The sequence below is a fragment of the Parambassis ranga genome, chromosome 7 (genome assembly GCF_900634625.1).
Source record: "Parambassis ranga chromosome 7, fParRan2.1, whole genome shotgun sequence".
NCBI classification, from domain to species: domain Eukaryota; kingdom Metazoa; phylum Chordata; class Actinopteri; family Ambassidae; genus Parambassis; species Parambassis ranga.
The window spans coordinates 20,892,578-20,905,663 of NC_041028.1; the positions used below are offsets into that span (position 1 = coordinate 20,892,578).

Genomic DNA, 13,086 nt, shown 5'->3' on the forward strand with positions numbered 1-13,086 from the left:
TTTCTACTAGTCAGCCTGAACTATTTCTTTTGTCAATTTCAAGGGATATTGTCAATAGTGGTTTTCAAAGGCCATACTGGATGGAAATTAAAACGGTACAACCACACATGAGGCGTTTGTTTTCAATAAATAAGAAAAACAGAGAGAGAGAGGACAGTATCTGATGTTCAGGAAGGGGCGGTGGGGCGAGAAAGGGCTTCGAATAAATCTCGGAGTGAACAGTTTTTATTCCAGTTTTCTATCATGTTTCCAGGATGAAGACCACACACAATGATGATGGACAGTGTGAATACACAGCTTGTAAAGATTTCAACTTTTTGCTTTCCTTCCACCAAAAAACCTGTTTCCTGCTAACAATAAGAAGAATAATAACAGTAATAATCACTTTTAAATCATGATGCCACACTGGAATGATCACTGAAGGTCAACGTAACACATGACAGCAAATAAACAAAAACCAAAAGACTTCGGTGTGCATCACTTTTCAAAATTCCATTTCATATCATCAGAACATGAACTAAATAGCATAGCATATTCAGCATTTGACGTAAAAAATCCTTTTTTTCCACGATACGTCAGCGAAATTCAAATAAATAGAGCATAAGACATGTCAACACCCCAAACGCCCTCACTTTGTTCAGAGTTGGGTGGAGGGAGTGGAAATTGAACTGATGGTTGTAGCGTCTTTTCACAGCCACAGACAGACTCAACTTTTGTCAGCAAGCTTTGCCAATAACAGTTTTGGCACAAGTCTGACCGGTGAGACAAACAAATCTTAATCTGAATTAGACCCCAAATTAAGGCTGCAGCCAAATAAAAGCTTCTCGCTTCGTTGTCGTGGGGCGGCACTTCAGCTATGCTACAAATACGATGGGAGCCTTTCCTTCTGTTTCACACCTACGACTTTTTATAGTCGCAAGGGGAAATGACGAACACGAGGGCTTGAAGCAACCGAGACACAATCTGGTGCTTTCACCATGAGCCGAATTTTCAGTCTTCGCTCTCTTCACTCAAAAGTGAAACTTTCCAAAACAAAGTCCGATCCACGACCTTCCCTACATTCTTTTATTTCCCTGTGACTCCCACACCCTCTCCATCTGTCCTTCAACCCTGCACAAACCCTCTCTGTGCCTCTCTTCTTAGCTTCCCTTTTTTCTTTCTTTTTTATTGTATTTTCCTCCTCCTCCTCTGTAAACGTCATAACTTCAGCTAGTGAAATGTGCACCAAATATATAGAAATAAAACTCTTCAATAATTTAACTTGTTAGAAAGTAAACTATTCAAACATCACACAACAAAGGTAAACAAAGGAACTGTTGGTTTTTTTTGGGGGGGGGGGGGTGGTGGAAGGAAGGAAGGGGACAGAAGGGGAAGACGGTTAATAGCCAATGGTTAGCTTGCCTGCTAGCACAGGGAACACAACAGCATTTTGCAAAGTGAGCACTATCAGTCGACAGGACAGCCCGGGTACATGGAACTTCTCATCACTTTTTTTTCTTTTCTTTTTTTCCTTTTTTTACATTTTTTTTATATTATGATGATTTTGCCCGACCAACAGATTTAGCCAAAAAGGAGCGGCGTCTATTGAAGTAACACAGGTTAAAGACCAAGATAGAGAAAGGGGAAAGCAGGGTTGACGGGGTGCTGCGTGGTGGAACGGCCCAGCCTTCATACCGCAGTGTCTATGTACAATACTACTGTGTGGAAAAAGATGCATGCACGCCAACTGGAGGTGAACCGTCCAGAGGATTCTACACTAAAGCCGTGGTTACAGATGACAAAAGCTGGCACTGTCAAACCTTCCATCCACCCAGCCTCTGATGAGAGCAGAGAGACGATACAGAAAGAATGAAACACTTCAAAAATCGCCCACAACAAGTCATAAATTCAGCTCTAATGATAATAGTAAGACATGAATATACTGTAAATTCTACAATGGAATGAAAGACCGTATCAACCCTGCTTTTCAGTGACGGAGAGACCGGGAGTGTCTGAAAAGCGTGTGTGTGTGAGCATTTATGTGTGTGTGAGAGAGAGAGAGAGAGAGACGATCAGGAAAAGGAGGCGAGCGGCTGGAGACTGGCAGAGCCCTGACACACACCCACCCATCTACATCTTTCTTCTTCTTCCTCTTTAAAGCACTGTTCAGGTAGCCCCGGCTCTGCCGCCTCTTTGCCTCCTTCACCCCCCCTTCTCTCACGCCTCCTTTCCAGGCCCCGCCCTCTCTCAGAAGCCCCTCTGACCGCTCACTGCTCGTCCTCCCCGAACACGTCGTTCTGTTTGCGTTTCATGTTCTCAAAGTCAAAGTCGCTCCCGGTCATACGTTTGTAGATGTCCTTGATGTCGTTGCAGGTGGTCTCGAAGTGAGTGGTGGCGTCGTAGGACCGCGAGGCGAAGACCTGGAAGAGATGAAAAACCAGGTAAGTCTACAGCTGGGGGGCTGAAGGAACAGTCAGAGGATCAATAATGAAATGTGTTTTATTGATCCTAAATATGTGAACTGTAGTTCCTTGAATGGCCACTTGAGGCTGCAAGTCATGTCAAATGTTGACACAGCGTTCATTTTTAACTTGTATTTTTTCATCCATTCAGATGCTCAGTGACTCCGCTATCGCCATGTTGGCTCCTCCTATCTTCAGAGTTAAAGCTGAGGTAAGCAGGGATCATGATCTGAGCCAGCAGACGTCTATGGAGACCAACCTACAGGCCGGAGAAACGAAGCCCAGGCCCAAGTGCCAAAAACTGCTCCTCCTTAGCTCTCTGTGTTAAGATGTTCCTTCACAGCTAAAAGTGTCCCATTCACAGCCTGGTACAAACAAACTAGATAAATACTTTACTGCCCACGCTTACGATTGACAAATATATGACTTGTTTTATGTTGATTAAAGTTTAGTGCGTGCCCGTCAGTTCACGCTCCACCTCTCCATGTTTGGATGCCACCCTGGACGTGAGTGACGCTCTTTCCATTTATCTCCGCTTGTTGTCTTACCTGGCTGTCAGTGCCGTCATCTGTGGGCTCATAAAGGTCACTAATAGCCACAAACCTGTCAAAAAAAAACATGTTTTATTTAACAGCATACGTCATAACGTTTTAACTGCCGGCAGGAATAATGAACTGTGAGACTGACTTCTGGTCGATGGGCTCCAGCAGCTCCAGGGCCGGCTCGATCTCAGCCTCCGGCTCGCTGGTTTCCACTGTGGTGCTGACGATGGCGATGTACTTCCCCTGGGCTGCCACATTGTGAGCGTAGGAGATCATGCACACGTAGATGTCTGGAGAATTGACATCACAGATAACCTTAAGCTTGCTTTTCTTTCACCACTTGGGGGCAGCAGAAACAAACTGTAAACACTGACAGTTAACCTCTTTGGTTGAACCAACAGTCGCCTGTTTGTTCACTGGAGCTGCTTTTATTTGGAGTCATATTCAGCTGTAGTTATCTCTGTTGTTGTTTTCATAAACATGCGCTGCAGAGCAGGTAGGATGCAGGGAGACTTTCTACTTAACAGAGCTGCACTCTGCTGCTGGGAGGGCGGAGCAGTGAATGAAAACAGTGACAAGGCTTTGTAGGGCTGAGAGGAAGTGGACTGATCCATCGTTGTAGTCCTTATAAATTCAATCTGAAGTGTTTTTACACCATGATCACTGCAGCATATGCAACAGTCACCATAAAGTTGTAATGGTTTCTGGGAGTTTATTATTATATTATGTAAAGCTGAAAAATGTTGATGACTGTGTTTAATTTCTTCGCCCCTCCCTCTCACTGTCTTTTAGCAGCACTCTGCAGAGCCGATGCAGGATGCTGGAACCCAGTCCCCTCTTTGATATCAGAGGAACCCTGGTTCCAGCTGCTTTAAAGAACCGTGTGTGTCCTGTGTGTTGCAGCACAAACTGCTGATGCCACTGACCTGAGTTGCGGTTGACCTGATTCTGAGGGATGATGATCTGGCAGGAGTTGGCGTCATTGGTGTTTTTGATGGGGTGGCTGAGGATGCAGATCACACGGATCACCTGACCCGCCTTACGCACGCGGTCTGGGATGTAACTGGGGTCGCAGATGAGCTGCTTACAGCGAGCGATCTGCGAGCAGGAGCAGCACGTTACGAGAAAAAATAGACTTCTATTATTAGGACGCCGTTAAAAAAGGGCCGCGGCCGTACCTCGCCCTCAGACTTCACTCCGATCACATGACCGCCTTCCATCACAATCTCATCCACTGGTTTGTTCAGCATGTAGGTTCCTCCATAGATTGCACTCAACCTGAGAAGACATGAGTTAGATCAGGGAGGGTTTTTTTTCTGTATTACCAAATCTGATTTAAACTACCTGGCGAATCCTTGCGGCAGTTCTCCCAGGCCGTACAGGGGGTAGAGGTAGGGGCTCTTCCCGTACCGTGCCAGCGATTCACTGTAGAGCTTGATGCGATTGATCGTCTCCAAACAGGGAACATCAAGATAGCTGAAAGTGAAGGAAGCACATCAGAGCCGATCTCAGTGTGTACATTTAAAACGGTGGAAGCTGTGACGCTGATCGGAGATGATGAGGATGATGATGATGATGATGATGATGTTCTGACTTACTCGTCTGTCCTGTAGAGGGCCAGGGCGTGGCCAGTGAAGTCTATGACATCCTGACCGAGGTCAAACTTCTTGTAAACATCCCTCATTGTTGTGGTTTTGGGGTCCACGCCCTCAAAGGTCTTGGGGTCATTCTCATCGAAATTAGCCACAAAGACTAAAAACTTGCGGAACCTTCGCTTCTCAAACATTCCCATCAGATCTGAAAACAACACAGCAGCATGATGAGTGTGAACGCCTCACAGCCGTGCCCGCAAGTATACAAATACTCTGGTGGCTTACTTGAAGCTAGTGCCTCGGTCTCAGTGGACGGCACCTTGTAGATCTTCCCCCCTTTGTAGACAAAACTTCCCTCCACAACTTTGAAGTCCAGGTACCGTGTCACTTCTGTGTATAGCAGCATCTTCACAAGCTGACCTGCAGACACACAGACAAACACCTGTTAGTACAGGGATGAATTCTTCCTCTGATAATGTTACCAATCTCCAGGAAGCATCCTGATACTGACCGTTAGCCATGAGGAACTTGGGGATGAGGTCAACGTTCCAGTCCCTTCCTCTGCCCATGGACTCAGGTGGGCTATCTGGGAGACTGAAGCGCTTGTACAGCTGCGGTCACAGGACAGGAAAAAAGAAACATCAAATCTACGAGGCTCGGAGGCATCACACAATAAAGACAGCAGAGCAGATGGCACTGGAAGTAAAAGCAGATGTACACAGGGTCGTAAAAAGAGTATTGATTGTTTTTATGGATCCACAGGAGCCCCCGTACCTCCTCCAAGGGTGTGATAGAAGAGCTCTCCCCACCATAGTAGGGGTTCCTGTCCATGTGCAGAACCTTTTTTCCATTCACAGACATGATCCCAGACAGAATGCATTCCTGTATTTAAAAAAAAATATATCAATAACATAACCTGGAGTCAATAATAAACACACATCAAACAAGGATTAAGATCCTCAGATTATAGGAGAAATGTGCTCCATCAGGAGGGCGACATCTTGGATTATTAGTGTGTGTGTTTCTATTATTTTGTCCACCCCTTTTATTGACATTAGAAAATAAACATGTTGCATTAGATTTGAACAGCTTTAGACAAAGATGCGAGCTGGGAGGTTCTGACAGAAAGCTGCAGGGCAGAGCAAGGGACTGTCTGCGCATGCGTAGGCTGGATCGTTTCTCTCATACATCTGCTATAATAATAACAACAATATTAATTATTAAAATAATTATAGGGTGGAGTTATGCCACGTCACAAAAAGCAATAGGTGTGGCAACGTGTGGACAAAAAAACACAAAACAACTGAAACATCTGAATAAAACGCCCGACCCGTCGTGTTTCACGCGCACCGACCAGCACGGAGCGGGATTAAAGTGTTTCTGCCGCATCGGCTGCGATAAATGACAGTAACAGTGTAGTGAATGGCTCAGTCATTTGTAATAAACCCGTGCTCAGGCCTGCGCCACCTCAGGATGGAGGCCTGTCTATGCAAAGAGGACCATGACACGCACTGGTGGGGTTACGCCTAAAAGATGCTGCTGGGTGTAACACAAGCCTGCGAGCTCTGAAGGATAAATAACACATGGAGCTCTGTCCGCCTCTTGTGATGCACCGGGCCGGTGTCGTTTCCACACATGTATTACAGCGTATGGAGCTCTTATAATTTCTATTATCACACCGGGATGCAGGAGGCGCTCGCTGCCGGGCTAAGGGGGAGGATAGCGGGCCTGCGCTCCGGGTACAAGCAGCTTTTTTTTTGGAAGCTCGCACAATCCATCTGCTGTTCATCTAAACTAAACCTAAAGCTCGAGCACTTACTGTGAGTCCGGTGCCCAGAACGATCACATCATATTCCTCATCCATGTTGTATCACCGCCTCTCCAGTCTCGCCCTCTTTTTGCCTTGAGAAATGAAGGGTAGTGGAAGGAAAAGAACACCAGAGTCCACAAGCCGGGGTCTGCTTTCTCTGCCCGAGGCGTTTTCAAACGGCTCTTCAAAGGAAAATATTATTTATGAATCATCAGGCATTAATGACCAATGGAACACACTGTCCACACTGTCACCGGCGAGGACGACCAAAGATGGCCCTGATCATGGAGCACTCTACAACAATGTCATTGCGCGCCGGGAAATAGTGCGCCTCCTCCTCCTCCTCCTCCTCCTCTGCTCCCATCTTGGTGCACAATAGACTGAAGGCTGTGCGTGCAATAAAGGAAGCTCTGAAGTTTAAACCGCGAGCACTGCGCACTGAGTTCACTCTGTGTTGGAGTTCTACACTTGTTTTGCCATTTTGAATAAGTGTGTGTGTGTGTGTGTGTGTGTGTGTGTTTCTTTTCTGTCCTTCCTTCCCAGTTGTAGGCGCAGCGCTGATGCAGGCAGCGGTATCCCTCCGCCACCACAGCTGTGTGGATGGGAGTTGCTTTCACTGACTGAACGCTCTCAGGCCTGTTCACCGAGCAGTCAGCTGACACATGCATGTATGTTTCCATTGTTTGTTTCTGGCTGGTGTTGATTATAAAAGTGTTATTAACACGTGATGACGTGGTGGAAGTGTGTCAGCACCACGGTCAGTTGCCAGGTAACCCCCCCCCCCATCAGTCAGGAGCACTGTTAAAAATATATACATATATATTATTTATATTTATATATACATATATATATTTATCACATATAATGTGTATGCATTCAGATTTAGTGTTTGTTATTGTTACAGCATCAAAAATGTTGCATAACCGTGTAGAACAGGGTTCACAGACAGGAGGAAAGTCTTATGAGGACTTAACATAAACATAATATGTATTGTAAACTTTTCTTCGACCCTAAAAGATGAAAGTGCCAGGATGCAGTCTGTGTGGAGGCTTCTGTGGGCAGGGCAGGCTGAATGAAAGAACCCGGAAGTCTTTTTCTGGGGACTCACATGACTGTCAGCCGCTGTGGATCACGTGATCGGAGCATTGCGGAAAAAGGGCTAAACGGAACATGGCAGAGCTGAGGCGCCGCAGACGGTCACTAGTTATGGCTTTTATCGCCCTTTTTGTTGCCTTTCTGGCTTCAGGGAGCGCTACTCCTCAAGTGCCACTTCTTCTATGGTCCAGCGAAAGGTAATACTACATTCGCACCTGTTTTATTTAGTGAAACCCACTCTAACAAAAGACAAATAAGTTCCTTCTTGCCCCGGCTGGCTTGCATGCTAATGCTAACACTTGTTGCTAACTTTACAGCTAGCTTGGTCAAACACTTCGATATTTTGGGATTCATACTTTATTGATAACGTGCCTATTTAAGCACAGTATACACACTGCCAGTGTACAATCTGATTAATTTTAATATTTACTCGTATATCTGTCCTTGGTATAAACTTCAAATAAGCTACTGTGGTAGTGAATTAGCCTGTTTGCTGTATGCTTTGTGTCATTTTAAAACATACTGCAGGCGGCTGCCATATGTTGAAATATAAAGTATACACGGTAGGAACAGACGTAAAGTGGCTCGTGTGACATTAAACTAAAGAGTTTAACTCTTCAGGATGTGAAAATAAGTTTCTTAACACATACCTGCACCATGGAGGAACAACAGGCCGCTCACACGGAGGAACTGGTGGAAGTAACACTGTGAGGACAGTGTGTGGTCAGACTGAGGACAGTGTGTGTGGTCAGACTGAGGACAGTGTGTGTGGTCAGACTGAGGACAGTGTGTGTGGACAGTGTGGTGATCAGAGTGAGGACAGTGTGTGTGGACAGTGTGTGTGGTGGTCAGAGTGAGGACAGTGTGCGTGGACAGTGTGTGTGTTGTGTTATGATAAAAAGTTTTCTGATAATAAATGAAATTGAAAATGACCAGACAAAGTATGAATGGGGACATTTGTGATTATGTGACAGAAGAATTTTGGTGCTGGGAGAATAAAAACCTGTTTCCTCTGTGTTCTGTGTTTTCAGATAAATGTGTAGCATCGTGTATGTGTCATGTCTCCAGCAGATCTCCTCTTTAACAACACACAGTATGGATTTATGGTGCTAACCTCATGTTCAACAGAATTCAACAACCTTAAGGCTGAAAACGTCAACATTTGAACAACTTGATGCCACAGCGTGTCCTTTATCTGTCCTTTGTGTCCTTTTATGTTCAGCTTACCACCGCTGGCCTCACCCTCAGCTGGTCACATAACGTCTAAGGACCAGCTGACCTCCTACCTCGATGCTGCCTTTGGTTCTGGCTCCCATACTGTGTTGCTGTTTCTGCAGGACAAGGTCAGCACCTCTCTAACATACAGCAGCGATCATTCACTGAAGTGCTCAGTGTTCCTCTAAACCAGCCCTCTGGGTATGTAGTTGTGTAAAAATGGGGTAGTAATGAGTCAGTGTGTGTTTGCAGTCCCATGTGACTCTAACGGGCTTCTCATGCTGGTGTGACAGTGAGCTCTGGCTCTGACTTCTCTTTCACAGTTCCTCAGTAACACACTCTGTGGAGAATGGTCATTGTTGTGACTGATGGATGTCTGTGGACACAAATATGTGATTAACTTTGTGTTTGTGTTTAGTTGAGCAAAGATGACTTCACAGTCTTTGGAGGAGTCTTTGGCAACAAAGAGGATAGTGCCTTTAAACATCTTGAGGTTTGTTTTTTATATGGTATAAATCAGTCCAGAATAGAGAATACTTCTTTCCACTGATGACTTCTTCCACTCCCTGCTCAGGCTGCACTGCAGTCCTCTTCCTCCTCAGTGACACTCCCTGCCTTGGAGTGGTCCGGCTCCTCTGCCATCCTGCCTCTGCTGCAGGAGAAGCTCGGCGTGTCGCCCGTGCTTGTAGACGCAGACACTCTGTCGCATCTGAGCATCAACACGTCTGTCAGCAATCTGCTGCTCATCAATCTTCCCTACTGTACCGGGTGCGTTTGTTTTCTGCTAAGTTCTATATTTGTAGATGGAGACATGGACAACCTCACTCAAGATGTTCCTTTGTGTATTGTCTTACAGCTTACACAAGTCATGCCGAGAAGTCTTACATGACAACGGTATGTTTGAGGAGACTTGGAAAATGATCAGTGTTCTGTCTTTTTACTACATATAATCTTTTTCTGTTAATAGATGAGATCATTGGAAATGTTCTGAGTACCATGAAAGCCACAGACGTCCCATACACAGCGATATACACTGGGCTCCGGCCATCACAAGTGAGGGTTTATCACTGCTCATATGATCACTGATTCACAGTGTGTTTGAGGACATTTGGATTTTGTTTTTAAGGTGATTACAGAACCATCCATGACAAGCCAGGCAGCAGGCCGGGCCCTGCTTCAAGCAGTTGTTCCTGACGTCAAGCCCCCCATCATGTATAATGTATCAGGGAGTCCGTGCATAATGATGTGGGCTCAGAATCTCAACGTCAGCCTCTCAGCCACTTCGGAGTGGGTTGACCTCGGTGCCCAAACTCCTACCCTGACAGGATCCATGTGCAACAGCACTAACGCAGTGTAAGAGGACTTTCACTGCTCAATGAAGAACACGTCCAGCATGTTGTGAGTCTGGATCGTTTGTTGTTGTGGTTTTTAATCGTTCTTTATTTCTGTCTTTAGGCTTGTGCTTAATTTTGGATCCGGCTTCACACTGAGGTGAGCAATACATTTTCTATGTCCATAATCTGAAGGCAGAGAGAAGGTCACTGTGTCCAGCCAGAGTGGAAACCTCTGGGGCTGAGACGTGAGGCCTGTGCAGAAATTGCAGTTCCTCATGCAGCCTCTAGGGGCTGGCTCCTGGGATCATGTTTATGGATTCATCAACTCATAAAATGTATTCTATATTTAGGGCCCGAGCACCGAATGGTGCAAGAGCCCTATTGAAACCCTTAGGATTATTATTCCCCCCCCCCCCCCCCCCCCCCTGAGATCGCATTTTTGGGGGCCTTAACATGCCCAAAAACTCACCAAACTTGGTAGAAAAATTCATTCGCCCGAAATATTTTGAAATTTGCTGACTTTGAAAATGCACATAGAAAAATGGCTCTATAGCGCCCCCAACGCGTAGCCCCTCTGGTCGGTTTGACACAGGATTATGAAAATTGGCACACATATGTATCACCTCAAGACGCACAAAAAAGTCTCTTGGACCCCCCCTCCAAACCCAACAGGAAGTCCGCCATTTGAAAGTTTGTGGCCATTTTTGGCGAGGTGTGACCCTGCTGCCAAACTTTTCACGCCTCGCATACTTCATCGGATTGAGCTGAAAATCACTGTGTCCACTCAGGACACCACAGGGAATAGACGCATTCCAAAACTCTTACAAAAGTCTCACAGTGTGGTGGGGGCGTGGCCTTAAAGTTGACCATTCGCCATTATAAAGGAACTCCCTGTATGTTTTGCCCTAACGCGTAGCCCCGCTGGCCAGTTTGACACAGGATCATGAGAATTAGCACACATATGTATCACCCCAAGATGCACAAAAAAGTCTCTTGGACCCCCCCTCCAAACCCAACAGGAAGTCCGCCATTTTGACTTTTGTGGCCATTTTTTGCCTATTTGTGACCCTGCTTCAAAACTTTTCATGCATCACATACTAATTGAGCTGAATGTCCACTCAGGACACCATAGGGAATAGACACATTCCAAAACTATTTCAAAAGTATTACCGTGTGGCGGGGGAGTGGCCTCAAAGTTGACCATTCGCCATTACAAAGGAACTCGCTGTGTTTTATGCAGTACTACCCATATACTTTATGCAATGTGGACAAAATCTTACAGTACTGCTATGGACCCGAGTCTGAACAGATATATATGCTAATAGGATGATACGGTCATAGCGCCACCTACTGGTAGAAGGAAAGTTTGGTTGTAAACATGTGTTTGTTGTATATCTGTGGAAATGAGAGGAGGAGAGCATAGGACAGGAGAGTATAGGAGACGAGAGCATAGGAGAGAAGACTGATAGCGCCGCGGATCACAAGGTGCGCGAGGGCCCGCAATGCTGCTTGCAGCTTTAATTTTAGTATAATTTTTGATATTTTTTTATCCTCTACACCACTGCAGCCATACTCTCACATATTATCAGCTGTTTTTGTCTTAAATGCTGTATTGAATTAAACTGAGCGCGTTTGTTTGTCTCCAGGTTTGCCATGAGTCAGCGGTTCTTTTCGGTGTCAGCGAGAAACTGGTTCACCTTGGACTTTGTGGAGCTGCAGGCAAACGGCACCACTGCATTTTACAGAGGGAACCGGGGCATCTACGCCCCTGCAGAGTATTCCTTCCACTGCCAGTCTGTCAACAGTTTCCGGGATGCTCTGCTCGTCCCGCAGAACTCCTCTCAGTGGAGGCTCAACTTCATCGACTTCCAGGTAAAGACGCTGGGCTGCTCTAGTGTGAGTCCTTGTTCATGCAGCGGTGCTGTTTTTAATGTAGAGTCGCTTCATGTTTCCTTCTGCGATACAGATTCAGGGATTTGGTTTGAACAACGGGACAAACTTCAGCTACGCCAGCGACTGCGCAGGCTTCTTCACCGCAGGGATCTGGATGGGGCTGGTGACCTCGCTGCTCATGCTGCTCATTTTTGTGTACGGTCTTCAGATGATCATGAACCTGAACACCATGGATCGGTTTGATGACCCCAAAGGTCCTTCAATATCAGTGCCTCAGTCAGAGTGAAGTACCCCCCCCCCCCACACACTCCCTCCTCAGTCTGTCAGTGCCTTTTCATTCATTGTGGATCAGGAGAGCGCCCCCTTTGGCCTTGTAGCTTTTGATGCTTTTTGTTTTCTTCCCGAGTCTTTTCATGGCTGTTTTTCAGACACAAGGCACATTCCATGTCATCTCTCCATTTTTACAAGTGCCAAAATGGATGCACTTTCTTTTAATATGAACTATTTTTGAGTGCTCAAAGATGTTTTCATGCCATTTGTTGGGCTGGTACAGCTGATCTGTCTCTGAAATAATTTGCACTCTTACCAGAGAATGCCTTTATTTTTATTTTGTTCGGCCAAAATGAATGTGATGGCTGAATGCTGTTGGACCGTTTCTGACCTCACTTCTTACTCCTTTTCCTAAAATAACTGTAATTTAAAGACTACTGGTAATAACAGAAGTGCCTGTGTATAAAAAAGAAGAATCATTCGTGTTGTGTTTGGACTTGTTTTTAAATTACACACATGTACACAGCTGCAGTATTTTCTTGATAATTTATTTGTAGAAATTCTCTGCTCTTTAGGTTTACTCTTTGCTTCAGGTTTTAATAGTTTAAGGATGGTGCCTCAGTTCTTCTGTGAAATGTATGAATGTGCAGTTGTGTACAGTCTTTCTTTGCAAATAAAGATGTCTGTAATTTGTGGTGTGGGGCTGCAACTGTTAGACAGTGTACAAGTTGTGATACAAACTTTTAGATTAAATGTAGGAGTGAATATTTTAACATTTATAATAAAATACACACACACGCCAAAAACCTGATCGGGCCTTCCTTATACAGTATTGTTTCTGATCACGAGCATCAACAACAGCTACCTTTACTTAATCTGGAAAAACCACACAAT

General features: G+C 45.4%; 2 protein-coding genes across 2 annotated transcripts; one reads left to right on the top strand and one right to left on the bottom strand.

Annotated features, from left to right (window-relative positions):
• Nucleotides 1-1,320: 1,320 nt before the first annotated feature.
• Nucleotides 1,321-6,686, bottom strand: gdi1 (GDP dissociation inhibitor 1). The gene is made up of 11 exons (XM_028409464.1): nucleotides 6,395-6,686; nucleotides 5,350-5,457; nucleotides 5,087-5,186; nucleotides 4,861-4,995; nucleotides 4,582-4,780; nucleotides 4,328-4,459; nucleotides 4,162-4,261; nucleotides 3,910-4,081; nucleotides 3,129-3,273; nucleotides 2,990-3,044; nucleotides 1,321-2,399 (listed from the first exon to the last, which is right to left on the bottom strand). The coding sequence occupies exons 1-11, from the start codon at nucleotides 6,437-6,439 to the stop codon at nucleotides 2,247-2,249; spliced, it is 1,344 nt and encodes a 447-aa protein (XP_028265265.1). The 5' UTR covers nucleotides 6,440-6,686; the 3' UTR covers nucleotides 1,321-2,246.
• Nucleotides 6,687-7,484: 798 nt separating this feature from the next.
• Nucleotides 7,485-12,881, top strand: atp6ap1b (ATPase H+ transporting accessory protein 1b). Its single transcript, XM_028409465.1, has 10 exons — nucleotides 7,485-7,677; nucleotides 8,703-8,823; nucleotides 9,114-9,188; nucleotides 9,270-9,463; nucleotides 9,552-9,589; nucleotides 9,663-9,748; nucleotides 9,822-10,048; nucleotides 10,151-10,186; nucleotides 11,676-11,901; nucleotides 11,996-12,881. Exons 1-10 carry the CDS (start codon nucleotides 7,556-7,558, stop codon nucleotides 12,206-12,208), a joined length of 1,338 nt encoding a protein of 445 aa, XP_028265266.1. The 5' UTR covers nucleotides 7,485-7,555; the 3' UTR covers nucleotides 12,209-12,881.
• The last annotated feature ends 205 nt before the right edge of the window (nucleotides 12,882-13,086 follow it).

Excerpts from the sequence above, each read along its gene's own strand:
- atp6ap1b (XM_028409465.1), top strand. The coding sequence starts at position 7,556 with ATGGCAGAGCTGAGGCGCCGCAGACGGTCACTAGTTATGGCTTTTATC. Across the intron at positions 7,678-8,702 it reads CTTCTATGGTCCAGCGAAAG|CTTACCACCGCTGGCCTCAC; the intron begins GTAATACTACAT and ends TTTTATGTTCAG. Across the intron at positions 10,049-10,150 it reads TGCAACAGCACTAACGCAGT|GCTTGTGCTTAATTTTGGAT; the intron begins GTAAGAGGACTT and ends TTCTGTCTTTAG.
- gdi1 (XM_028409464.1), bottom strand. The coding sequence starts at position 6,439 with ATGGATGAGGAATATGATGTGATCGTTCTGGGCACCGGACTCACA. Across the intron at positions 4,996-5,086 it reads CAAGTTCCTCATGGCTAACG|GTCAGCTTGTGAAGATGCTG; the intron begins GTCAGTATCAGG and ends GTGTGTCTGCAG. Across the intron at positions 3,274-3,909 it reads TCAGGTCAACCGCAACTCAG|ACATCTACGTGTGCATGATC; the intron begins GTCAGTGGCATC and ends TCAATTCTCCAG.